Source organism: Embiotoca jacksoni, unplaced genomic scaffold, assembly GCF_022577435.1.
Source record: "Embiotoca jacksoni isolate LCO1_2020_lvr unplaced genomic scaffold, fEmbJac1.0.p SCAF_2, whole genome shotgun sequence".
NCBI classification, from domain to species: Eukaryota; Metazoa; Chordata; class Actinopteri; family Embiotocidae; genus Embiotoca; species Embiotoca jacksoni.
The window spans coordinates 25317760-25345526 of record NW_027185340.1 but is presented as its reverse complement, the minus strand read 5'-3'; the positions used below and the strand labels follow the sequence as shown (position 1 = coordinate 25345526).

General features: G+C 46.2%; 1 protein-coding gene across 1 annotated transcript; it reads left to right on the top strand.

Moving 5' to 3' along the window:
- Position 1: 1 nt before the first annotated feature.
- slc37a1 (solute carrier family 37 member 1) lies at positions 2-25980 on the top strand. Its single transcript, XM_069155206.1, is given in 21 exon segments — positions 2-146; positions 4696-4931; positions 8598-8679; positions 8847-8958; positions 9174-9252; positions 10121-10256; positions 11374-11450; positions 13122-13288; positions 13405-13457; positions 14602-14679; positions 15907-16029; positions 16404-16494; positions 18134-18196; positions 18274-18359; positions 18578-18626; positions 19384-19457; positions 19561-19611; positions 19613-19640; positions 21227-21324; positions 23436-23500; positions 24216-25980. Coding segments are annotated over 20 exon segments (1584 nt in total). The 5' UTR covers positions 2-146; positions 4696-4875; the 3' UTR covers positions 24232-25980.
- Positions 25981-27767: the final 1787 nt, after the last annotated feature.

Genomic DNA, 27767 nt, shown 5'->3' with positions numbered 1-27767 from the left:
GTGTGTGTGTGTGTGTGTGTGTGTGTGTGTGTGTGTGTGTGTGTGTGTGTGTGTGTGTGTGTGAGACAGTCGTCAGCATGAACAAAAGGAAGTGAAACGTCTCAGCTGAAGCAGGAACGAAGAAAAAAAACCGTCGACCGCACGAAGTAAGTTCACCGGCAGGAGTGTGTGTGTCTCAGGGAGGAGTGTGTGTGTGTGTGTGTGTGTGTGTGTGTGTGTGTGTGTGTGTGTGTGTGTGTGTGTCTCAGGGAGGAGTGTGTGTGTGTATGTGTGTGTGTGTGTGTGTGTGTGTGTGTGTGTGTGTGTGTGTGTGTGTGTGTGTGTGTGTCTCAGGGAGGAGTGTGTGTGTGTATGTCTCAGGAACGGAGTGTGTGAGAGCTGTTTTAGTTACCTGAAGCCAGGAAGCGCTGCCAGGAATGACTTCATATGAGACCTACCTGTGTATGTGGTCGCTGTGGTTGGAAGTATCAGCATCCTGACACCTGCACACACCTCATGACCTCATGCAGCAGAGCCAGCGTCAGACAGCATGTCGTCAGGGGAACCTGAGACCAGGTGTGTGTGTGTGTGTGGTACCTGAGACCAGGTGTGTGTGTGTGGTGCATGAGACCTGGTGTGTGTGTGTGTGGTACCTGAGACCAGGTGTGTGTGTGTGTGGTACATGAGACCTGGTGTGTGTAGACTTGGTGTGTGTGGTACATGAGACCTGGTGTGTGTGGTACATGAGACCTGGTGTGTGTGGTACATGAGACCAGGTGTGTGTGGTACATGAGACCTGGTGTGTGTGTGTGGTACATGAGACCGGGTGTGTGTGGTACATGAGACCGGGTGTGTGTGGTACATGAGACCTGGTGTGTGTGGTACATGAGACCGGGTGTGTGTGGTACCTGAGACCTGGTGTGTGTGGTACATGAGACCAGGTGTGTGTGGTACATGAGACCTGGTGTGTGTGTGTGGTACATGAGACCTGGTGTGTGTGTGTGGTACATGAGACCGGGTGTGTGTGGTACATGAGACCTGGTGTGTGTGTGTGGTACATGAGATCAGGTGTGTGTGTGGTACATGAGACCGGGTGTGTGTGGTACATGAGACCAGGTGTGTGTGGTACATGAGACCTGGTGTGTGTGTGTGGTACATGAGATCAGGTGTGTGTGTGGTACATGAGACCGGGTGTGTGTGGTACATGAGACCTGGTGTGTGTGGTACCTGAGACCTGGTGTGTGTGTGGTACCTGAGACCTGGTGTGTGTATGTGTGGTACCTGAGACCTGGTGTGTGTATGTGTGGTACCTGAGACCGTGTGTGTGTGTGTGTGTGTGTGTGTGTGTGTGTGTGTGTGTGTGTGTGTGTGTGTGTGTGTGTGGTACATGAGACCAGGTGTGTGTGGTACCTGAGACCAGGTGTGTGTATGTGTGGTACATAAGACCGGGTGTGTGTGGTACCTGAGACCAGGTGTGTGTGTGTGTGTGTGGTACCTGAGACCGGGTGTGTGTGGTACCTGAGACCTGGTGTGTGTGGTATCTGAGACCAGGTGTGTGTGGTACATGAGACCGGGTGTGTGTGGTACATGAGACCGGGTGTGTGTGGTACCTGAGACCTGGTGTGTGTGTGGTACATGAGACCAGGTGTGTGTGTGATACATGAGACCGGGTGTGTGGTACATGAGACCGGGTGTGTGTGTGTGGTACATGAGACCTGGTGTGTGTGGTACATGAGACCAGGTGTGTGTGGTACCTGAGACCTGGTGTGTGTGTGGTACATGAGACCAGGTGTGTGTGGTACCTGAGACCTGGTGTGTGTGTGGTACCTGAGACCAGGTGTGTGTGTGGTACATGAGACCAGGTGTGTGTGGTACATGAGACCTGGTGTGTGTGTGGTACCTGAGACCGGGTGTGTGTGTGTGTGTGTGTGTGTGTGTGTGTGTGTGTGTGTGTGTGTGTGTGTGTGTGTGTGTGTGTGTGTGTGTGTGTGTGTGTGTGTGTGTGTGTGTGTGTGTGTGTGTGTGTGTATGGTACCTGAGACCTGGTGTGTGTATGTGTGGTACCTGAGACCGTGTGTGTGTGTGTGTGTGTGTGTGTGTGTGTGTGTGTGTGTGTGTGTGTGTGTGTGTGTGTGTGTGTGTGTGTGTGTGTGGTACATGAGACCGGGTGTGTGTGGTACCTGAGACCAGGTGTGTGTATGTGTGGTACATGAGACCGGGTGTGTGTGGTACCTGAGACCAGGTGTGTGTGTGTGGTACCTGAGACCTGGTGTGTGTGGTACCTGAGACCAGGTGTGTGTGGTACATGAGACCGGGTGTGTGTGGTACATGAGACCGGGTGTGTGTGGTACCTGAGACCGGGTGTGTGTGTGTGGTACCTGAGACCAGGTGTGTGTGTGTGGTACCTGAGACCTGGTGTGTGTGGTACCTGAGACCAGGTGTGTGTGGTACATGAGACCGGGTGTGTGTGGTACATGAGACCGGGTGTGTGTGGTACCTGAGACCGGGTGTGTGTGTGTGGTACGTGAGACCTGGTGTGTGTGGTACCTGAGACCTGGTGTGTGTGTGGTACATGAGACCGGGTGTATGCGGTACCTGAGACCGGGTGTGTGTGTGTGGTACATGAGACCTGGTGTGTGTGGTACATGAGACCAGGTGTGTGTGGTACCTGAGACCTGGTGTGTGTGTGGTACATGAGACCGGGTGTGTGTGGTACATGAGACCAGGTGTGTGTGGTACCTGAGACCTGGTGTGTGTGTGTGGTACATGAGACCGGGTGTATGTGGTACCTGAGACCGGGTGTGTGTGTGTGGTACATGAGACCTGGTGTGTGTGGTACATGAGACCAGGTGTGTGTGGTACCTGAGACCTGGTGTGTGTGTGTGGTACATGAGACCAGGTGTGTGTGGTACCTGAGACCTGGTGTGTGTGTGGTACATGAGACCGGGTGTGTGTGTGGTACATGAGACCTGGTGTGTGTGGTACCTGAGACCTGGTGTGTGTGGTACCTGAGACCTGGTGTGTGTGTGTGGTACATGAGACCGGGTGTGTGTGGTACATGAGACCGGGTGTGTGTGGTACCTGAGACCGGGTGTGTGTGTGTGGTACGTGAGACCTGGTGTGTGTGGTACCTGAGACCTGGTGTGTGTGTGGTACATGAGACCGGGTGTATGCGGTACCTGAGACCGGGTGTGTGTGTGTGGTACATGAGACCTGGTGTGTGTGGTACATGAGACCAGGTGTGTGTGGTACCTGAGACCTGGTGTGTGTGTGGTACATGAGACCGGGTGTGTGTGGTACATGAGACCAGGTGTGTGTGGTACCTGAGACCTGGTGTGTGTGTGGTACATGAGACCGGGTGTATGTGGTACCTGAGACCGGGTGTGTGTGTGTGGTACATGAGACCTGGTGTGTGTGGTACATGAGACCAGGTGTGTGTGGTACCTGAGACCTGGTGTGTGTGTGTGGTACATGAGACGAGGTGTGTGTGGTACCTGAGACCTGGTGTGTGTGTGGTACATGAGACCGGGTGTGTGTGTGGTACATGAGACCTGGTGTGTGTGGTACCTGAGACCTGGTGTGTGTGGTACCTGAGACCTGGTGTGTGTGTGTGTGGTACATGAGACCGGGTGTGTGTGGTACATGAGACCGGGTGTGTGTGGTACCTGAGACCGGGTGTGTGTGTGTGGTACGTGAGACCTGGTGTGTGTGGTACCTGAGACCTGGTGTGTGTGTGGTACATGAGACCGGGTGTATGCGGTACCTGAGACCGGGTGTGTGTGTGTGGTACATGAGACCTGGTGTGTGTGGTACATGAGACCAGGTGTGTGTGGTACCTGAGACCTGGTGTGTGTGTGGTACATGAGACCGGGTGTGTGTGGTACATGAGACCAGGTGTGTGTGGTACCTGAGACCTGGTGTGTGTGTGGTACATGAGACCGGGTGTATGTGGTACCTGAGACCGGGTGTGTGTGTGTGGTACATGAGACCTGGTGTGTGTGGTACATGAGACCAGGTGTGTGTGGTACCTGAGACCTGGTGTGTGTGTGTGGTACATGAGACGAGGTGTGTGTGGTACCTGAGACCTGGTGTGTGTGTGGTACATGAGACCGGGTGTGTGTGTGGTACATGAGACCTGGTGTGTGTGGTACCTGAGACCTGGTGTGTGTGGTACCTGAGACCTGGTGTGTGTGTGTGGTACATGAGACCGGGTGTGTGTGGTACATGAGACCGGGTGTGTGTGTGTGGTACCTGAGACCTGGTGTGTGTGTGGTACCTGAGACCGGGTGTGTGTGGTACATGAGACCAGGTGTGTGTATGTGTGGTACATGAGACCGGGTGTGTGTGGTACCTGAGACCAGGTGTGTGTGTGTGGTACCTGAGACCTGGTGTGTGTGTGTGGTACCTGAGACCGGGTGTGTGTGGTACCTGAGACCAGGTGTGTGTGTGTGTGGTACCTGAGACCGGGTGTGTGTGGTACCTGAGACCAGGTGTGTGTGTGTGTGGTACCTGAGACCGGGTGTGTGTGTGTGTGGTACCTGAGACCAGGTGTGTGTGTGTGTGGTACCTGAGACCTGAGTCAGATTATTAGTTTGTTTACATGTCAAATCGTGTTCAGGTCAGCTGGAGTCAGAAAATCCATAAAAGAGACACATGTCATACGGTTGATGTTTGTACTCTTCTCTTCTTCCTCTCTTCTCCTCTTCCTCTCTTCAGACCCCGACTCTTCCATCCAGCTTCACTCCTTCCAGTCAGCCATGTGTCCCGGTGAGGCTGATTTCCCAGCAGCCCTTGCTGAGTGGAGATGAGCTGAGTCAGCACCTTCACGTCTGTCTGTCCCTCCTCAGTCTGTGATGCTCAGTTCACACCAGCTGCCTGTCTCACCTTCGTCCAAACATGGCCCCTGTCCCTCTGGGGGTCCGCCTGCTGGTGTCCTTTGACAGGGACCAATGGTGGGTATGTGTGTGTGTGAGAAACACGCTGCATAACACTGCAACTCTTCAACTCTTCAACACTGCAACACTCTGCATCATGCTGCCACACAAATGTGTGTAGAGGGTGTGTAGAGAGTGTAGAGGGTGTGTAGAGGGTGTGTAGAGAGTGTGTAGAGAGTGTGTAGAGGGTGTGTAGAGAGTGTGTAGAGGGTGTAGAGAGTCTGTAGATGGTGTAGAGGGTGTGTAGAGGGTGTGTAGAGAGTGTAGAGGGTGTGTAGAGAGTGTGTAGAGAGTGTGTAGAGTGTAGAGGGTGTGTAGAGAGTGTGTAGAGAGTGTGTAGAGTGTAGAGGGTGTGTAGAGAGTATGTAGAGAGTGTGTAGAGGGTGTGTAGAGAGTGTGTAGAGAGTGTGTAGAGGGTGTGTAGAGAGTGTGTAGAGGGTGTAGAGAGTCTGTAGATGGTGTAGAGGGTGTGTAGAGGGTGTGTAGAGAGTGTGTAGAGGGTGTAGAGAGTCTGTAGATGGTGTAGAGGGTGTGTAGAGGGTGTGTAGAGAGTGTGTAGAGGGTGTGTAGAGAGTGTGTAGAAAGTGTGTAGAGGGTGTGTAGAGGGTGTGTAGACGGTGTGTAGAGGGTGTGTAGAGAGTCTGTAGATGGTGTAGAGGGTGTGTAGAGGGTGTGTAGAGAGTGTGTAGAGAGTGTGTAGAGAGTCTGTAGATGGTGTAGAGGGTGTGTAGAGGGTGTGTAGAGAGTGTGTAGAGGGTGTGTAGAGAGTGTGTAGAAAGTGTGTAGAGGGTGTGTAGAGGGTGTGTAGACGGTGTGTAGAGGGTGTGTAGAGAGTCTGTAGATGGTGTAGAGGGTGTGTAGAGGGTGTGTAGAGGGTGTGTAGAGAGTGTGTAGAGGGTGTGTAGAGGGTGTGCAGAGGGTGTGTAGAGAGTGTGTAGAGGGTGTGTAGAGGGTGTGTAGAGAGTCTGTAGAGGGTGTGTAGAGGGTGTGTAGAGGGTGTGTAGAGAGTGTGTAGAGAGTGTGTAGAGGGTGTGTAGAGGGTGTAGAGAGTCTATAGATGTTATAGAGGGTGTGTAGAGAGTGTGCAGAGAGTGTAGAGGGTGTGTAGAGGCTGTGTAGAGGGTGTGTAGAGCACGTCTGGGCTACCGTGGAGGTTCCTCTGAGACACAAACGACCCGCTGAGCCACAAAGTTCGTTTTACGGTTGCTTTTATTTCTTAACACACACTTGTTGCTCTCGATTCCGGCGCTCTCCTGCCCTGCCTCCGAGCGTCCGTCCAGTTGCTGCCTCCCCTCCTCCTCACCAGGTCCTGCTCACTTATCAAGGAGAGAAAACAATCCCCTGATTCAGTTCAGCTGTGCCAATTATCCTTCTCCTGGCACTGTTCCCTGAACCACTCCATCACTCTCTCCACCCTGCAGCTGAGCTAACCACACCCTGCCACCACAGTGTGTAAAGAGTGTGTAGAGGGTGTGTAAAGTGTGTAGATAGTGTGTAGATAGTGTGTAGAGGGTGTGTAGAGAGTTTGTAGAGAGTGTGTAGAGAGTGTGTAGAGAGTGTGTTGTCCTCAGTGAATGGACATCTGTTTTTTCAGAGACATTCGATCCGTCAGAATAAGAAATGTTGGTTCTGCCTGTTTGACGCTGAGTCAGCAGTAACAGCTGGCAGCAGGTTCCCTGGTGTTGTTGGGATCTGGAGACGTGTTGGTATGTTTCTAGCATGACCTGTTTCTGCTGGTGAACTACAGGATGTTGTTTCTGGGTACTGTAGTTCCTTTTACCTGCAGGACAGTTCTCCCTGCAGTGATACGAGGGCTCAGTGTGTCTGCCGTCAGCTCCCTGCAGCATAGAAAGTGTCCGTTACAGAAATAAGAGCCTGTGGAAGAAAGGAGGCCAAATCAGGATATATAATGGTGTCTCTATGTGCCGGACGGCTGTGAATGAAACCATCTGTACACCGAGTTTACAGAAGTAGAACCTGATCTGAGGTCACCTGTTGGGTTTGAGACGGTTGGACCTCTTCTCAGTACTGTAAACCTGTTGGTCTGCAGGAACCCTTTGTTCCCAGCAGGAAGTCTTCTAAAGGAAGCACACATACTGTCTGAAGGTTCAGGAACTTTGGGGGCGGGGCTTACAGCACTGACTATCACTGATTGGTCAGGCACCAAGCGTTTCTGCAGAACAGTTAAACCCACAGGAATTTAAAAGCCTTCAACTGTATATGTAGTTTGTGTTTGATGTAAATCAGGAAGGATGTGATCCTGGAGCTGCTAGTGGAAAACACCTGACGTAGATCAGGACTGATCTGTGCTCTGTCAGAGGAGGAGCTGCAGAGACAGCAGTTGTCTTACATCGCAGAGGAACATGGTTTTATTGGCTGGTGAATTGATCTGTCCTCATTATTGTACGTGCTGTCTCTCTCCTGAGCTGTGGACAGGTTCTGGTGTACCGTTTAAACAGACACCTGCCAGCCAATCAGAAACACAGACAGGTGTGACAGACAGGATTGGAAGGCGGGAGCTTTCACAGTCCATCTTGAATCGAGGGCGTCTTTTCAGAAAACAATACTGACTGAGCAGGAGAGGGTGTGCTGCACACAGTCTGAGGCTGTCAGCTGATGTACACACACTGACACACACTGACACACACACACTGCATGCCTTCCATCCGAGTGTCTTCAGGTCGGTCTGTGGTGTCGCTGCAGTGCCTGTCCACCCTGCCAGCGTTTGAGCTTCCTCTGTGATGATGACTGCCCAGCTCTTCATCACCACCTAACAACAGAGCTGAGATGATGTCACAGCCTGCCCTGTCACTGATCTGTGCTGAGTTCAGGGGCAGTCAGAGTTCATCTGTGCTCATATTAATGTGTGTGTCTCTCGTGTAACTGCGTCACACAGCTGAACACCTGATTTTCAGAAAATACAACACAGGCTGACCTTTAAAAACCCAGATGGTCAGCTGACTGAGAACCAGTCCGTTCTACTGCAGGGAAACATCCTGCTGGACTGGATGAACTGGTTCTGTGTGATCACGCGTTAGCCACGTCACACAGCCGGAACACTGTGTAAATATTTCACAACATGTCATTCGCTGTAATCAGCCAGATATTGAAGGTCAGGTAAGTTTCTTCTATAACAGGATGAGGAAACGTCAGGCATACGCCTTAGTGTTTGTTCACGTTAACACTGCAGAAATATGTCAGAGTAAAACCTGCTCCTCCTGACTGCTGTGGTAACAAGACAGCAGCCACTCTGACGTGTGCACAACGATTACAGTGACAGGAGTGGATCTTTGAGGAGGACAGTGATCCTAAGTGAACCTGTTGAAAGGAGACAATCAACCAGGACCCTGACATCAGTCCCAGAGCAGCTCAGGGCCTCTTTGACCACAGCTGTTCCACTCTGGTTCAATCATCAAACATCATCAAAAACCAAACAGACTTGTTTTTATTTTAAATAAATCTGAAATGAAGTTCATACATTTTGCAGCTTGGCAGAAGTGTCCAATCAAATAGTTTGTGTGTTGTGGTTTTATCTTCAGCATGTCTCAGCATGAACTTTTTAAACAGTTACTAACAGAGGAGAGAAGTGTCTCCACATTAAAATCTCTTTAGGCTGTACTAATGATGATGTCACTCAGTTTGGATTAGCTCTCAGTGCGGCCCCCCTGTGTCTCCTCTCTGCAGGTACAGAGCTCTCACCTTCATCCTCACCTTCCTGCTCTACACCAGCTTCCACCTGTCCAGGAAGCCCATCAGCATTGTAAAGGTAACAAAGACAGTCCTGAACGCGGCGTTGACTGGTGAACGTGCGGCGTTGACTGGTGAACGCGCGGCGTTGACTGGTGAACGCGGGGCGTTGACTGGTGAACGCGGGGCGTTGACTGGTGAACGCGCGGCGTTGACTGGTGAACTAATCTGGTTTCATCCTGACAGAGTGAACTTCATAAGAACTGCTCCCCTGTCAGTGAACTTGCCACCTTTGCGTCCAGCGGCAGCCAGCAGCTGTCCCTCCACACAGATATGGACTGCAGCTGGAAGCCCTTTGGTTAGTATCTGCTTGACTCTTCATATTTCAGGGGTTTTCTTGGAGGTTTTATTGGGGGGTGGGGGGGTACTGTTGTTGTGCCACATTAACATCTGATATGAAACGCATATGTTATAAAGATAGATGTGCTTCGTTTCCTTTTGCATTGATGAAGAAGAACATAGCAGCAGCCTCACAGCAGCCTGAATGAACCAATCATTCCTTTATGTTCTCAGATAAAAGCAACTACAAACAGCTGCTGGGAGCCATGGACTACTCCTTCCTGTGTGCCTATGCAGTGGGAATGTACCTGAGGTGAGACTGCAACATAGGATGTTTTATTATAGTGAGGGTGAAAGTGAGTCACTGCAGCACAGTAAAAGGTACCAAAGTATATCGTATATGTAATAAAAACATTTAAATACTGTAAACTCCATAGAAATAAGGTATTTTATGATGTCATGTTTTATGATGTCATCAGTATTTCATGATGTCCTCAGTGTTTCACGATGTCATCATTGCAGGTTAAAGTCTGGTTAACCTTTCTTGTATCTAAAAGCCGTTCTTTTAACATTTGCCCTCCATGACGGTGTCCTTCATTAAAGCCTGATGAAGATGAACTGACTTGTTGTTGATCAGTGAGGAGGATGAGCAGTTGTGCTGTTTGTGTTGGATGGACTCTCTGCCCCCCCCCCCCCCCCCCCCCCCCCCCGCGACAGTCTTCATCAGCTGCTCTTCTAGAAGAACGCTGTCTTTATTTCCGTCTTTATGTTTTTCATCAGCAGATCTTAAAGGATCTAAATCTACACGTTAATTTTACATGTTTCCTTTTTATAGGTTTTATTTTTGTTGGCCTTTATTGAATGATGTAAGTGACAGGAAGGACGCTGGCAGAGGTTTGGACCAGGTTCATCCGGTGCCTTTAGGTGTTTATGTCCAACTTTTAGTCCGTTCATGTGACTAACTAGAGAACACATCATCTCCACCAACACAATCTTCTTCATTTGATTTAATTGTTAAAAAAACATCCAGTTATAAAGACGTACAGTCATGTGAGGCTGAACGCAAACATTTCCTGGATGAAGGTGATGAAACAAAGTTTGTATGTAGCTGGATATTTGATACAACTTTATTTATCAGAGTAAGACAGTTAATATGATGTCATCATTGTGTGCCCCTGTAGCGGCATCATCGGAGAGCGTGTGCCCATTCGACTGTACCTCACAGTGGGCATGCTGACCAGCGGCCTCTTCACCTGCCTGTTTGGACTGGGCTACATCTACAACATCCACAGCCTGGGCTTCTATGTGTTCGTCCAGGTGAGACGCAGGATGACGCTATTCAAGAGTACGAGTGAGGATCAAAACGTTCAGAGAGTTTCTGAACGCAGCACAAAGGACCATCAACCTTCCTCAGGAAGTATTCAGAGAAACCTCACATTTCGGGGAACAAAATCTTCAACACGCCGATCACAGAGCGCTCTGTTGCCATGTTGGAGAAGCCTGTTGCCATGGCGCCACAGTACAGGTGTTTTGTGTTCTCTGGGTTTGAAAAGACACAGCAACAAAGTGACAAAGAGGGAAGAGCACACAGACTAAATACAGTAGGGAGGGAAGGACAACGAGGGACAGCCGAAACTAATCAGGGGCGGGGCCAACGATCATACAAAGGACAGGAAGTGAAACAAAGACAGACACAGGGAGGGGAGTCGTTTCTAAATCCAACAGGAAGCACAAAACCCAGACTGACCTGAAGACTACGAAGCAGAAACGAAGTCTGAACCAGAACAGAACCTCAGAAGGTCCCTGCGGAACTCAGTCAGTCTGACTCTGGGGGACGAATTCACGGTGACACAAAGAAAAAAAGAAAACCCACCTGGCGTCTCCTGATCCTTCTTCTTCTTGGACAGTGAAGCTCCGCCCCTTTTGAAACATGATGTCATCAGAACACCTCACCCGTCTTGTCGCCTCATCGCCGTAGACTTTCTGAACATTTCGAGGGTCTCTGTTGACCGTTTACAGAGTTTAATCTAAAGTCTGATGTTTCTCTGCTCCAGTTTCAGGTTTCTGTGGTAACATCACAGATGCTCACGTACCAGCGGTCACGTAAACGTGCTGGTGTTGATCAGTCACTCTGAATACTTCCTGATGGAGGTTGTTGGTGCTCCTGCTGTGTGCAGCACCGTGCTGCGTTCAACAGGAACATTATGGATTGAGCTTTGTAGAACATCAGTGTTACAGAGAAGATCGCTGAGTAACTACTGACTGTCCTGTAAAAGGAGCCTGCAGACACACACAGTAAACACAGACACCAGCCAGCTGCTGACAGCACTGAAGATGGATGAGTTCACTCAGACACACGATGACAGCTTTCTGTGCACATGCATTCAAACATAGCCACACTACTAATATGATTCACCCTCTTATCATTGTTCAGGTGGCCAACGGCCTGGTCCAAACCACCGGCTGGCCCAGTGTAGTCACCTGCATCGGCAACTGGTTCGGAAAGGGCAGGTAAGATGTGCAGTGACTGACAGGAGAGGATCCCGGGAACAGAGCAGTGAGGCACCAATCAGCATGTTATTTAGAGTGTCGATAGGTGTGTTCACCACTCGTCACCGAGACGGAGACGTTTAAAGACACTCACCTGATGTTGTTGGTCTCATGGTTCCACGGCCTCATCTTTACATTAATCAGTGAGACAGCAGCTGACAGAACAACTGAAAACAAAACAACTATGAACTCAGCCAGTCAGAGATGTTATGTTCAATTACTTACATTAAAAACAGGGGCCAGACTCTTCATCAGGGTCTTCATCAGGGTCTTTATAAGGGCCTTTATCAGAGTCTTCATCAGGTCTTCATCAGGGTCTTTATAAGGGTCTTTATCAGGGTCTTCATCAGGTCTTCATCAGGTCTTCATCAGGGTCTTTATCAGGGTCTTCATCAGGTCTTCATCAGGGTCTTCATCAGGGTCTTCATCAGGGTCTTTATCAGGGTCTTCATCAAGTCTTCATCAGGGTCTTTATCAGGGTCTTCATCAGGGTCTTCATCAGGGTCTTTATAAGGGCCTTCATCAGGGTCTTCATCGGGGTCTTCATCAGGGTCTTTATCAGGTCTTTATCAGGTCTTCATCAGGTCTTCATCAGGGTCTTTATAAAGGTCTTTATCAGGGTCTTCATCAGGGTCTTCATCAAGTCTTCATCAGGTCTTCACCAGGGTCTTCATCAGGTCTTTATCAGGGTCTTCATCAGGTCTTCATCAGGGTCTTCATCAGGGTCTTCATCAGGGTCTTCATCAGGGTCTTTATCAGGCTCTTTATTGGGGTCTTCATCAAGGTCTTCATCAGGGTCTTTATCGGGGTCTTCATCAGGGTCTTTATCAGGTCTTTATCAGGTCTTCATCAGGTCTTCATCAGGGTCTTCATCAGGGTCTTTATCAGGGTCTTCAGGTCTTCATCAAGGTCTTCATCAGGGTCTTTATCAGGGTCTTCATCAGGGTCTTCATCAAGTCTTCATCAGGTCTTTATCAGGGTCTTCATCAGGTCTTCATCAGGGTTTTCATCAGGGTCTTCATCAGGGTCTTCATCAGGTCTTCATCAGGGTCTTTATCAGGCTCTTTATTGGGGTCTTCATCAAGGTCTTCGTCAGGGTCTTCATCAGGGTCTTTATCAGGTCTTCATCAGGTCTTCATCAGGGTCTTCATCAGGGTCTTAAGGTCTTCATCAGGGTCTTCATCAGGTCTTCATCAGGGTTTTTATCAGGGTCTTTATCAGGGTCTTCATCAGGGTCTTCATCAGGGTCTTCATCACGGTCTTCATCAGGTCTTCATCAGGGTCTTTATCAGGGTCTTCAGGTCTTCATCAAGGTCTTCATCAGGGTCTTCATCAGGGTCTTTATCAGGGTCTTTATCAGGTCTTTATCAGGTCTTCATCAGGGTCTTCATCAGGGTCTTTATAAGAGTCTTCATCAGGGTCTTCATCAGGTCTTCATCAGAGTCTTCATCAGGTCTCTGTGTTCTCAGTGCTCACCTGCCTCTGTCTCAGAAACAGCTGATGAATACATGTGTTTGTTAAACCGTGAGAATGTCTCCATGGGTGGATGTTGATCAGTGAAGGAGCTGGTTAGAAGATGTTCAGTGAGACAGGAGGATGTGTGCAGTGACGCTTGTGTCCATCTCCTGTCAGGCGTGGACTTATCATGGGCCTGTGGAACTCCCACACCTCGGTGGGGAACATCCTGGGCTCTCTGATCGCCGGGTACTGGGTCTCCTCCAACTGGGGCCTGTCCTTCATCGTGCCGGGGCTCATCATCGCAGCCATGGGCGTGGTCTGCTTCCTCTTCCTCATAGAGCGTAAGTACCGGCTCCTCATTGGCCAGAGGGACACGTGATGTATGGAGTCCATGTTGTTGTTCACACAGGGTAGTCTGTAGTCATGTTAATCTCACTGCGTCTGTTTCCCCCTCCAGACCCCAATGACCTCAGAGGCATACACGCTCAGACCTCCTCTCCAGGAAATAGTGTGAGTACAGACAGTCTGTGTTTCTGTCTCTGTTCAGGAAGTGAATCTTTCTTTTGCCTTAATCCTTCCTGTGTATTTCATGTGTCGACATGTCTTCTGTATCAGCATCCATTACTGATCCTCTGCAGCAGATCCAGGTGGGAGTGTTATGGTTTTAATACTAGCTGCAGTGCCATTACACTGAGCTGTTAGCAGCTTCTGTCTGTACAGTAGCCATGGACGATGACTGGATCAGATTTATAACCGTTTATTTGTGTCTTGCTGAATGTTTAAAGTTCATCTGGAGTAATGAGTTAAATTCACAGGGACGACACAGAGAGCACATCAGTTACGTTAAACAACGTTAAAGGACAGTCAGGTGGAGCTCCAATGTGTGTGGTGGAGGTCCAGCTCACTGACTGACTCTACTTGAATGTGTCCCCTGCTGTGTCCCACACAGAGACACTCAGACCGTCCCCTTCATGCTCATCACAGCTCTGTGTACGAGGACACACCTGAAGGTATCACAGCCTCTCTCATCTCTCTGCTGCCGCTCTAACAGCTGCTCACAGTAACAGCAGCGGAGATGGACTGCTGTTACTTGACTTGAAAGCTTTTCCACCTCAACCAACAACGTAGGAGTGTGTCTGCTGTCGAGGACAGACCGAGTCTTTACACCTGCTGCTTCACTCTGATGTTGTTCAACTGCAACGCTACCAAAGGTGAAGTAGCGGAAATGAAGCTCTACAAAGCTGCATCCATTCTAAACATGGATTTGAGATAGGACAAGGACCAGGACCAGAACCCGGGACCAGGACCCAGGACCAGGACCAGGACCCACCAACAAGCCTCTGTTTTACACTGCTCAGCTACAATGCACTTGCTGCTGCACTAACAATAAATCATTGTGTTCACATCCTGCCTGATGATGAAGACACGATGGCTGCTTGAACATATGTTTGTCCAACTGTTGGTTTCAGTTTCATATATACACAAACATGTGTAGACCTGCTCATCTGTGGGCTGCTGCTCGGACTCATGACCTAACACTCTGCTGCTCCTTATTGTTACAAACATATTGAAGAACATGTGACCCAACCCGGATGACTGACAGCTCACCTGGAGCAGGTGTGTGTACTAATGTGATGATGGTGTCTTCAAACAGGCTCCATCCAGCTGCTGGACCGGTCCAGTCAACGGACACAGAGAGGTCTACCTGCAGTACAAGGACAACAAGAGCAAGGTGTGTGTCACTGTGTGCATCACTGTATGTATTAGGTGTTGTACACTGTTTTATTTAGTATCTCCTGTAGTTGTTGTGTTAAACATTGAAGGTTCAGTGTTCAGGATTCATTTTAACAAACATGTTCACTCAGTCTGATATTTCTGTTCTTCCATCATTCAGCTGCTGTCAGCTGGATTCAGTCTTTTAACTTCTTTGTATCTGTCTGATGTTATGGTTTGATGTTCATTTGTAAAACATTCTGCTGTTAGTACACCTGTCCATGTTCATCAGATGGTCAGATGCTGCAAACCCCGCCCCTTTCATGTCAGAGTGGGATTGTTACACACCAGGTTGACTTATCCAGTTGATAACCAGCTTCATGAGACCGCTCAGTGTGATCTCGTTTGTCAAGGTTATTGGATACAGATAACAGAAAGTTACTCTGAGTTAGTTGAGCTGCTGGGAGCTGCAGGTCAGTCCCTGAGACCCGCACAGGTGAGAGCGATTCAAGGTCACCTGATGACCTGTGGGACTATCAGTCTGTTTCACTGTTACATGTCCCTGTCCTCCACCCAGGCCTACTATTGTCCCCAGGATAGCGTTCAGAACAGAAAGGTCAGTTCCTGCAGGTGTTTAGCAGGGCAGCACTCTAATCTGTGGAGGCCGGGTCAAATCATGTTCAGGCTGGGTCCAAATGTCCACCGTCCGAACCTGTGGACCGAGTCTTTGTGGACAGCAGTAGGATTTACGCTGACATGCTGCCGGCCATCAGATGGACTGTGTAGCTCAAAGCAAGCCGGTCGGACGACACTGGGACGTTTGGACTCAGCCTGTGGGTTTGTGGAACCTGTTTGGATCTGTATGGCAAACCCTTGCCATCACACCAAACTGGTTGTAAGGCAACACAAACAGACACAGTGTGTGTCTGTAATTATTAATTTAATTGGATAAAATCTTTACTTTCTCTTCAAATCACAGAGCCTGTCGTGTCTCTTTGATTCATTTCCTGCCACACAGTTATCAAACTCCACTCATGTAATCTGGACCATTAATCTTCCTGCATGAAATCAGCCGGTCAGCAGCTCTGCTGTCATCTAAAATTACCTGTTGGTTAAAAATCAGTGGAACATGGATGATGATCTCTGGGCTTCTCTTCGCTCTTTGTCCTGAAGTGGACCGGGTTGTGAGGGACATGCATCCAGCCCCTGACCTTTGACCTGCCCGTGTCTCTCTCTTGTCCTGCAGAGTTATGACACGGAGCTGCTGTTGCCTAGAGACAGCGTGTGTGTCCCGGTGCAGCCCGTGGTGGTGGTGAAGAGCGAGTCAGAGCCATCCGCCATTAGCTTCATGGGAGCCCTGCGGATACCGGTCAGTGTTCACACCCAGTCATCACAGCATTACACATCACGACAGGATCACTAACCCTTACTATAGGATCACTAGCCATCACACAGGATCACTAACCATCACTATAGGATCACTAACCATCACTACAGGATCACTAACCATCACTACAGGATCACTAACCATCACTATAAGATCACTAGCCATCACTACTGGACCATTAACCATCACTATAGGATCATTAACCATCACTATAGGATCATTAACCATCACTATAGGATCATTAACCATCACTATAGGATCACTAACCATCACTATAGGATCACTAGCTGTCCCTGTCTCCTGTGTGTGTCCCTGTCTCATATGTGTGTCCCTGTCTCATGTGTGTGTCCCTGCAGGGAGTCATTGAGTTTTCTCTGTGTCTGCTGTTTGCCAAGCTGGTCAGCTACACCTTCCTCTTCTGGCTGCCGCTCTATATCACCAAAGCAGGTGAGACCACAGAGAGCGAAAGTTGTTCTTCTTCTTCACCTGTTTTTCCACAGAACCGTCAACAACACAACTGACACTCTAAAACAAAGATACCTCCAATGAATCCTGTTATTTGAGACACAAATGTCCCCTCAGATGGATGTATCTGTAGAGTATCTCTGTATCTGTAGAATATCTCTGTATCTGTAGAGTATCTCCGTATCTATGGAGTATCTCTGTATCTGTAGAGTATTTCTGTATCTGTAGAGTATCTCTATCTGTAGAGTATCTCTATCTATAGAGTATTTCTATCTATAGAGTATCTCTATCTGTAGAGTATCTCTCTGTAGAGTATTTCTATCTGTAGAGTATCTCTGTATCTATAGAGTATCTCTATCTGTAGAGTATCTCTGTGTCTGTAAAGTATCTCTATCTGTAGAGTATCTCTATCTGTAGAGTATCTCTGTGTCTGTAAAGTATCTCTATCTGTAGAGTATCTCTATCTGTAGAGTATCTCTGTGTCTGTAAAGTATCTCTATCTGTAGAGTATCTCTATTTATAGATTATTTCTAGCTGTAGAGTATCTCTGTATCTGTAGAGTATATCTGTATCTGTAGAGTATATCTGTATCTGTAGAGTATCTCTATCTGTAGAGTATCTCTGTATCTGTAGAGTATCTCTATCAGTAGAGTATCTCTGTATCTGTAGAGTATCTCTGTATCTGTAGAGTATCTCTGTATCTGTCGAGTATCTCTGTAGAGTATTTCTATCTGTAGAGTATCTCTGTATCTATAGAGTATCTTTATCTGTAGAGTATCTCTGTATCTGTAGAGTATCTCTGTATCTGTAGAGTATCTCTATCTGTAGAGTATCTCTGTATCTGTAGAGTATCTGTATCTGTAGAGTATCTCTCTGTCTGTAGAGTATCTCTATGTGTAGAGTATCTGTATCTGTAGAGTATCTCTGTATCTGTAGAGTATCTCTGTATCTGTAGAGTATTTCTGTATCTGTAGAGTATCTGTATCTGTAGAGTATCTCTCTGTCTGTAGAGTATCTCTATGTGTAGAGTATCTGTATCTGTAGAGTATCTCTGTATCTGTAGAGTATTTCTGTATCTGTAGAGTATCTCTGTATCTGTAGAGTATCTCCATCTGTAGAGTATCTCTGTATCTGTAGAGTATCTCTGTATATGTAGAGTATTTCTGTATCTGTAGAGTATCTCTGTATCTATAGAGTATCTCTGTATCTGTAGAGTATCTCTGTATCTGTAGAGTATCTCTATCTGTAGAGTATCTCTGTATCTGTAGAGTATCTCTATCTGTAGAGTATCTCTATTTATAGATTATTTCTAGCTGTAGAGTATCTCTGTATCTTTGTATCTGTAGAGTATCTCTATCTGTAGAGTATCTCTGTATCTGTAGAGTATCTCTGTATCTGCAGAGTATCTCTGTATCTGTATCTGTAGAGTATCTCTGTATCTGTATCTGTAGAGTATCTCTGTATCTGTAGAGTATCTCTGTATCTGTAGAGTATCTCTGTATCTGTATCTGTAGAGTATCTCTGTATCTCTAGGATATCTCTGAAGGAGGCTGATGTGGATAGTTGTCAGGTTAGACAGAATGTAACACAATGACCACTTATGATTGTGTGTGTGTCTCAGCTCACCTGGATGCCAAGAAGGCCGGAGAGCTGTCCACCCTGTTTGATGTTGGAGGAATCGTGGGTGAGTGCTGTTGTTCTTTGTGTGTGTTAGTGTGTGCGTGTGCAAGTGTTCATGTGTGTTACTGTGTGTTCTCTCAGGAGGGGTCCTGGCAGGAGTGGTCTCTGATAAACTGGGGAAGAGAGCCTCCACCTGTGCAGTGATGCTGCTGCTGGCTGCTCCTACTGTAAGTTCAGGTCCCCACACTGTTTGCTGGACCAGAGAGAGAGAGAGAGAGAGAGTGCGCGTGCGTGCGTATATGTGTGTGTTGTGTAACCTTTAGTGTTGTTACACCTCTGACCTGTGTGTGTGTGTGTGTTGTGTAACTTTTAGTGTTGTTGTTACACCTCTGACCTGTGTGTGTGTGTGTGTGTTGTGTAACCGCTGTATGTGTCTGTCCTGCAGCTGTACGGCTTCTCCATGATCAGTGAGTTGGGTCTGGGACCGACCATCGGTAAGATGCCGCCTGTCCTCCGTCATGTTTACGTAACACTTCATCACTCCTATAATTATTGTAACACATTGATAATATCATATGTATATATGAGATGTGGTCTTAGACGTTTGACATATTATTATTTATTTTAAGTGTTGTTTGTAATAACTTTATATATTTTTAAACATACAGATCAGAGGTCTCTAGCCTTTTTTCTTCATGGGAAAAAGAGAGCTCCTCATGTCTAGAAACATTTATTCACATAGCTGAGGTCCACCCAAAGCAGCTGAATCGGCTTCTTTTATGTGAACAATAACGATCTGATACTCAACACCCAGTGAACTATGAGACCTTGATATAGATATATATTTATATTTTATGTATATCATATATGTATATTTAAAAAATTTGTGTTGTTCTTGTATACACTACATTTATTAGTTGTAGGTCTGGTATGTATGAAGCTCCACAGTAAAACGTTTGTCTTCAGTGTGTTGAAATTCAATGAAAAGCACATTGTTTTATTTTTACCAAAGATAAACAGGAAGTGCAGAAACTTGTCATAAAAAACAGACGCTGGAGTTCAGATCCAGTTTCCAGCCAGAGCTCATGTATGCAGTCCTGATAGAAGAAGTCACATGACCTGGCTGCACGGACGCAGCTGCTCATCCGCTCTGATTGGTTGGACCGTTGAGTCCTCCTGAACATCAGCAGCTCATTCGGTGAACCAGTAGAACCCATCAGAACCCGTCCAAACGTGTGTCTGTGTTTCCAGGGATGCTGTTGGTGTGTGGAGCACTGGTGAATGGACCGTATGCCCTCATCACCACTGCAGTCTCTGCAGATCTGGTAAGAACACAAACTCTCTGGGTCATTTACAGGATCACTGTGTTTAACAAGACATATTATTTATCTGTATACCTCCCTCCCCCTCCTCCTCCTCTGGTTTCAGGGAACCCACAAGAGCCTAAAAGGCAATGCCAGAGCTCTGTCGACTGTCACCCGCCATCATCGACGGTACCGGATCTGTAGGTCAGTGCACACACAGGATATATATGTATATATATATGCACACATAAATATAAAGTGAACATCCCGGTCCTATGGTCCGCTGCGGGTTTCTGACTCTGAGCTGCTCACATCACTTTCAGCTGGTTTCTCCTTTAACAGCTCGGTGACTCGTCTACACCTGATCATCGAATCTGACCTTAAATATCTCCATACCCGACCCTCAGGGCCTGATTTACTAAGAGCTCTAACAAAGGGCACTAAAGTGTGTGTTTATTCCAAAAGTTTGCACGTTTATTTTGCACCTGTTTTGCAGGTGATTTACTGAGAGTAACTGCATCACTGATATCTGGTGATATCGCTCCATTTACTTGGTTTCATTTGGTGGGAACCTTCTGAAGCTCCCTGTGAACTGTGTTGGACACATTCAGGACCACGGACAGCTCCCCTGAAGAACAGGACTGATACCCCATCAGTGGTACTTGCAGTACGCTGCTGGCTGTCAATCATCATTCAGTTCATTCAATAACTCTAAAATATCATATCTGGACAGACGACATGTCTGAATAATGTTTCCCTCTGACATCAGAAATGTTTAACGGGTGTAATACCTCGTTCTCTACATATTCTCTGGTTTCCTGCGTCTCCTTCACAATAAGAGCAGCCGTCTCTCCTGATGTTCATCTGATTAAAACCTTCAGTCGTACTAAAATACGCAACAATCACTTCTCCTGATTCTACTTCCAGGTTTAGTAAATATCATCACAGCTGATTCATTTATCTGTTTACATTTCTCCTCTCAGTATTTTACACCTTCAAGTAGAAACGCCCAATATGACGTGTTCATTCAAACACACAGAATGGACACGCGTGTTAAACTGCACATCGTTAGTAGATCAGCTGGACATTTATCTGCTGATGATGTGAAGTTTGTTGATACATATCAGTGAATCTGAAACAGTTTTTTAGCTGTAAAATTCTGCAAGTTGGAACGTTTTTCTGATAAAAACCTAAGTTACCTGTGACATGTGGTCCCTGAAGACTGTTGGATGTGCTGCTGTGATGTCAGACAGGTAATCAGGAAACCCCTGAAGCACCTGTTTTCTCTCTGATTCCTGAGTGTGGCTGTCTGCTGAAGACCAGCTCCTGTCTGTTTATATCCTGTCCAACGCTCTAAAATAAATGCACTTACCCAAGTCTGCTGTTCTCCAAAATCCTGGGAAAAGAAGGTCAATGTGTATTTTATAATTTCCCTCTAAATATATGAACAACAGCTCTTTAAGTGAAAGTATTTGGGCCTATTTTCTACTGTGGATGAATATAAGTTCATATAAAGGGAGTGTTTCTGGTGTGTTTGGGATAAACTATGAAGGAGAACAGTGGAGATCTGGATACTAGAACAACACTCAGTCTCGTTCATTGTTGTTTCCATGAAATGAAATATCAAGTATCATCGTTAATGTTTAATGCTGTTCAGATCTTTACGTCATCACATTGTCAGTTTTAACTCAGTTCATCATCGTTCCTGAACTGTTACATTCATGAGGGTCTGACAGTGTGAGGAGGATCCACTCTGGCTGACTTGACCCTGCTTGTGTTTGTGCTGTCAGGTGCAGCGCTGGGCCCCCTGCTGGCCGGACTGTTGTCTGCAGGCGGCTGGGATCAGGTCTTCTACATGCTCATGACTGCGGACTTCCTGGCTCTGTTGGTGAGTGCTTGAACAACCAGAAACACCAGAAACAACACCACCGGTGGTGATGAGATGAGATGAGATGAGATGAGACTTTAATAATCCCGCAGTGGGGAAATTTAGTAGTGACAACAATTTAGGAATACAGGTACACAGAGGAAAACATTACAAAAAACAATAGATAAAAAGAAGATTTTGTAGGAAAATGTAAAAAAATAAAAACCAAAGTATAAAATCAATATACACACACACAATCAAGCTATATACACAAAATAAATAAAATACACCTTGACCTATACATTTTAATGTAAAGAAAAAATATGTGATATAAAATATATTTTTTCATTGTAAATTTCCAGGATATATTAATTATTGAACAGTTATTGCACATCAGTGATAAGGATTTCTTTGAGTGATGTGCATAGGTATGTATATTATACAGTATAGTGTAGTATAAATGTACAGCAAAAAATTAACTAAAATGTACTAGGTATATATATTTTAATAAGCAGTAACAATATTCTATTAAGTATGATATAATATATATACAAGTACCCGACATCTGACTCAAAAAGAAAAAAGAAAGTAGATGAAGCAGAAGGATCCACCTCCTCAGACTTGCAGAGATGTCACTGGTCTGGTCTCCCTGCTCTGTTTGCAGCTGCGTTCAGAGCCTCAGTAGAGACTTGGGTAGAAACCTGCAGGTTCAACCTGTAGCCTCCAGTTCAGTTTTAAGTGTCTGTAGGATCCTGATGGCTCCAGCAGGTGTCGCCTCGGTGCTTTGGGTCCATCACATCAGAGGGAGGAGCTTCCAGTCAGGTGGCAGGTGTTACTGGATAATAACTTTCCACCACAGTGTGCTAACAGTACCTCTGTGTTGGAGAGATGTTCAGTTGTTTGGAGGTTTATGGACAGTTGCTAGAGATTCTTGAACAGAACAAGTTAAAAACCACTGACTGAGAAGTGATCCAGAAGTTTGTACTCAAACTTGGACTTGTGTTCCTTCTTCTTGTGTATAGTTTTGATGTGAAACCCAGATGAAGACCTCAGTACCTACTGAGATATCATCAGATATCTTTGTTCATCAGATATCTTTGTTCCAACCAGACTGAGCTCGCTGAGCAGTTTAGTGTTTCTATATTCTGTATTTATTCAGTTGGAGACTAGAAATCCTCTCTGTTGCTAGGTGGTTGCTAAGGGTCCTACTACTTCCTGGAGTAGTGAACATTACATACGTTACATAAGAGTCTACTGACGGGACTGATTGTTTTCTAGTTGTTAGTCATACCCCATGTGTTGCCATGGAAACAGAAATCACGCTAACTAAAAGTTTTATATTTAGAGAGTGAATTGCTCCACAATATGAACAGATGTAGATTACATGTTTTATTTAGTTGGTAACTTGTTGTATAATCTCAGCATTACACTGGAGGCTGTTTTAACCTCATTATTGACACGACAGTGATGTAGTGAAATTAAAGTGCACCGTATTGTGTAATACTGCTTAATTAAAACATGCAAAGAGAGTCTCTGCATGTTTTTTTAAACATTAAAGCAGTCAAACTATTTTAAAAATGATTGACACTGCATGTTAACAGATGTACTGGTTCTGTGTGTGTGTGTGTGTGTGTGTGTGTGTGTGTGTGTACACACTGGTCTATACCTACACACTATATGGCTGGACTGTGTATAAAATGCTAGATTGTCTTTTAATTTGAAGTGGTCTTTTAATTTGAAATGAGGACTTTTATTTTGAAACAATAGAGGAAGTTATAGCTTTCAGTCAACCAGTGGCTGTCACTCTCAGTTGTGTTTATAGTTCTGGCCCTCTGTTGTGGTCCAGCAGGCTTTTATTGTGAAGCAGCTGTAGGAAGTGCTTCAGGTAGTTTTAACCCACTACACACATACAAGTCCAGATGTGTCAGTGTAGAGCCAGATGTTCCCCTCCAGCAGGTAGGGACCCAAACAGACTGCCAGCAGAGGGAACATGAAGCCTGCCAGGTGTTGTTTTCAGGTGTTTTCTGTTGCCAGGTGACCACAGGCGACTGAATGAGATTTAAATGCAGGCTGATACACAGAAACAAATACACATCTAATATTTGAATTTGTGTTGGTTTGTGTGTGTGCAGCTTCTGCTCCGGCTGGTGACGAAGGAGCTGACCTCATCTAAGCCCCGCCCCATCTCTGCTGTGGAGTAAGTCTCACCTTGATTCTACCTGATGAACGACTGTCAGTACATCACATTGTTTCACTCTGATCAGGCTGAGTCAGTTGGACTTTATACTCCACTGCTGGGCTGAGACATGAACTACAACCACACAAACCACCTCCACCTTTATCACCTTTCAAAATAAGACCATGAAACGTGACAGTGTGTGTAGAGAGTGTGAGAACAAACACACTGCAGGTCAATGAGCTAAAACGGTGGAGGTGCAGGTACAAGTGGAGGTGGAGGTGGAGGTGCAGTTGGAGGTGGAGGTAGAGGTGCTGGTGCAGTTGGAAGTGGAGGTGCAAGTGGAAGTGGAGGTGGAAGTGGACACATGGTGATGGAGCTGAGGGGAGTTACAGCTGGCAGGATCAGGGACATGTTGAACATTGGGGACAGGCCAGTTCCCAATTCTGAAGGCTCCGCCCACTTTTCACCATATTTGGAATGCAATTCTGCGCTTTGTATACATGATAAAATGTCCTGGTTACTGATGACTGCAGCTGACTCGACCCAACCTGATCTGATCTGACCTGATCTGACTTGACCTGACCTGACCTGACCTGACCTGACCTGACCTGACCTGACCTGACCTGACCTGACCTGATCCAAAACCAGCAGATTCAGGTTTACAGAGTTTATTGTTCTGACTGTAAAACAAAATCAACTTATTTAAACTGTTAATGTTTTCTCCTCTTCACAGGATGAAGGAGCACTGAGACTCCACACACACACACACACACACACACACACACACACACACACACACACACACACACACACACACACACACACACACACACACAGGTTAATGAACCAACAGAGGCCGTCGCTGAGGAAGAAGAGGAAGATTCATCTTCACTTCCTGTTCCTGCACTAATCCACCTCCTGTCCTCTTCCTGTCCTCCTCCTCTGTCTGTCTGAGAGGTGGATGTCCACGTCCAGCCTTACTTTGGACATGTATGTTTGGAGTTTATATAAACTAGTTATTGATTTCAGTCTTTAAAACAGCAGCTCCTCCTCCGTTCTCTGATCTGTGTGGACACGATCAGTCCCCATCTCTCCTCTAAAACGACACAGCACCTGTTCAACGGTCCAGTTTCTATTCGAACCAACCAGAACCATCAGTGATGTCATCAACAACAATCAGTGATGTCATCAACCATCAGTGATGTCATTGTTGGTTTGTGAACATTATGAATCCTCCAGTTCAGATTCTGTCTGTCACCATCTTGCTAGTTCAGAGCAGTTTGGAGCAGGAAGTGATCATATTTGGATGAGCTGGGGGAGGAGCCAGCGGTGGATCTGACTGATCTGATTGTAAACCTGACGATACTACGTCCCGCCCACCGATAGACACGCCCCCAAAAACAGGTCTTCTTGAATCTTCTTTTCTAATGAATGAGGGATTATTTTCAGATGGACCTCCAGAAAACTAATAAGAAGGAGTGACTTTAGCTAACAACACCGAGATAACTGATGGACACATTTTATTCACTTTGGATTTGATGAGAGAAGTTGAATGGGAGTCTATGGAGCCGGAGGCTTTTTGGAGCCGACCTCTAGTGGCACTCGGTGGTATTGCAGCTGAAGACACTTCTGGATCGGAACCATTTTACAGACCTGAAGCTACGAACACTTTTATATCCAATCTGTGGTTTTATATCCAGTCTGTGGCGGGACCTCAATTCTGGTTCTGAATGATGTCAGCAGCCGGAGACGGTCCATGTTTCAGGGTTCCTGTGTTGGCTGGTCAGCAGCTCCATGGTGGAGAAAAAACACAGACCGCAAGACGTCTGTAACTTCCTGTTTCCTGACCTCTGACCTCTCTCCTCTGCGTGGTGGAAGCTGCTGTTTTTGTGTCACCTTTGCCTTATTGAACCAAAGAGATTATGGATCATGGTTTCATCTAAATAACTTATGTCTGTTTGTTTTGTGGTGGTTTCTGATTGGTTGTTTTCCTCGTTATGAAATGAACGCACCAAAGGCGATTTTGCTATGAATACTGATGGTTTTCCTGTGTGTGGGGGGAGGAGGGTCTCAGAGATGATGGATGTTAAACCTGGTGGTCGTGTTGTTCAGTGTGATGTTGACCAGGTCTGTTGTTTCAACGCAGTAACTCTCCTTCCATTTTGGTGAAATTCAGATGCTCGTGTTTGGTGATTGTTTTATTTATTATGATGCTGTTAAATTATGATCTATTCACAGACTCATGTTCACGTTGTATAGATGTATGGATGGTTGATGGATGATTAAGATGTCGTCATGGTGACAGCATCATGTGTTCATCAGTCGTGGTCGGCTGCTACTAGAAACACGGGTGCCTTGTTTGTTCTTGTCTTTCTGATGAGCTGTTGATTTTTTTAAATGTAAAAATAAAAGAAGGTTTTTCACTTGAATCAACTGGGTTTGGAGTTGTTTCACTCCAAAGCATTCTGGGTAAAATAAATAAAGCTTGTGTTTCCTTTTCCTGTTTGTGATGCCTTTTTCTGCAGCGTGCTGTGACAGGCCAGATAAATTGGTCCGGTTGATGGCGTGGAGGGTCCTCAAGGACCAGCTGGAGGTGGCAGCTGTCATCTGGAAGGCTGAGGAAGTACTCAGTGACACGGGCAGACCGGATCACTCACTCACGCACGCACGCACGCACGCATATCTGTCCAAATTCATATAGATGCTCCTGCAAAGAAGATAATAATAATAACTTATAAAACATGGACGAGGCCGTCAGTCCCGACCTCGCTTAAGATCTACGATCAGCTGGAGGTGATGTCACCAGTAAACATGGTCTCAGTGTCCCTCTGCTCCTCACTGATGGCGTCCAATAATGAACACAAAGGAATAATAATCATTTGATCCATAATTAATGTATGAGCTATTGAGTTATGGTCACAGATGTGTTTTGTGATGTCACAGTTATCTTTGACCACCAAACTCTGATCACTTCATCCTTCAGTCAAAGTGAATGTTTGTGCCAAATGTGAAGAAATTCCTTTGAGGCGTTCCTGAGATCTCACATTCACTACAATAGGAAAGATGCGAGGTCACAGCGAACCTGATCTCTGACCTCTGACCTTTGACCACCAAGATTTAATCACTTAATCGTTGAGACCGAGTGAACATTTGTGCCAAATGTGAAGACATTACTTCCAAGTGTTCCCCAGATATCGAGCTCATGAGTCTGGGTTCATGTGAGGTGACTTTTGACCTTTGACCTTTTGAGCTTAAACTCTAATCACTTCCTCCCTGAGTCCACATGTATGTTTGTGCCACATCTGAAGAGATGTTCTCAAGGAGTTCCTCACATATTGTGTTCACAGCAGGAAAATGATGTGAACTCACTGAGACCGTGACCTCTGACCTTTGACCACCAAAACTTATCAGCTCATCCAGTCAAAGTGGATGTTTGTGCCTCATGGTGGTCCTGAGATATTGTTGGCTGGAGAGAACCTTGAACTCTGACCTTTGACCTCTGATGACCAGCATTTGTGAATAACGTGAAACGTTTGCTGCAGGTCTCCCTGAAACATAGTGTGGCATGATGGTAACCATGGAAACCTCTTTCTGTAGCACCCTGTACGTTTAATGACTTGAGTTACCTGAATAATGTAAGTTGTTAATAAGGACACATTGTGGGTTGCCAGGTTGCTGAGAAATCCGCATGTCTGCTTGTTTAATATTAATGCAGTTCAAATTGCAATTTAATTGTCATTGAGTCCCATTGGATGCTCTTAAAATCTTTACTAAAGGCTTTTAATCCTGCAGTTTGTAGTTTTGTGTGTTGATAAATTGTGTTTTGATCCAGATCATCTGAAGCCCGTTTTCAGAAGTGATGAGTCCGATAAATATTCTAACAGCCCATAATGATGGAAAGTTATATTAACGTCATTAATTATGACCTCCTTACAATTTTTTTTAAAGCTTTACAATTGTTTCATAATCTGTTAATATTTAATTACTATTAATAATAATTATCCATAATTATTATTACATTTACATTGTTATTTTTCATTGTACGTATTTAATCTTAAATCTTTTTACATTTCAACTGTTGAACTTGTTGGTCAAAGGTGAAGCACTTTGTGTGGAGCACATACCAACCGAACCAGAACCGGACCAGATGCCATCACTGGTCCTCTGAACTTTATCTTCAGAATGAGTCACTTCCGGTGCAGCAGAGCCGACAGGTGACCTCTCACCTGTCTCGGACAGGTGGAAGTCTGGTCTGATTCAGTGTGTTTCTGCGGCCCACGTGCGC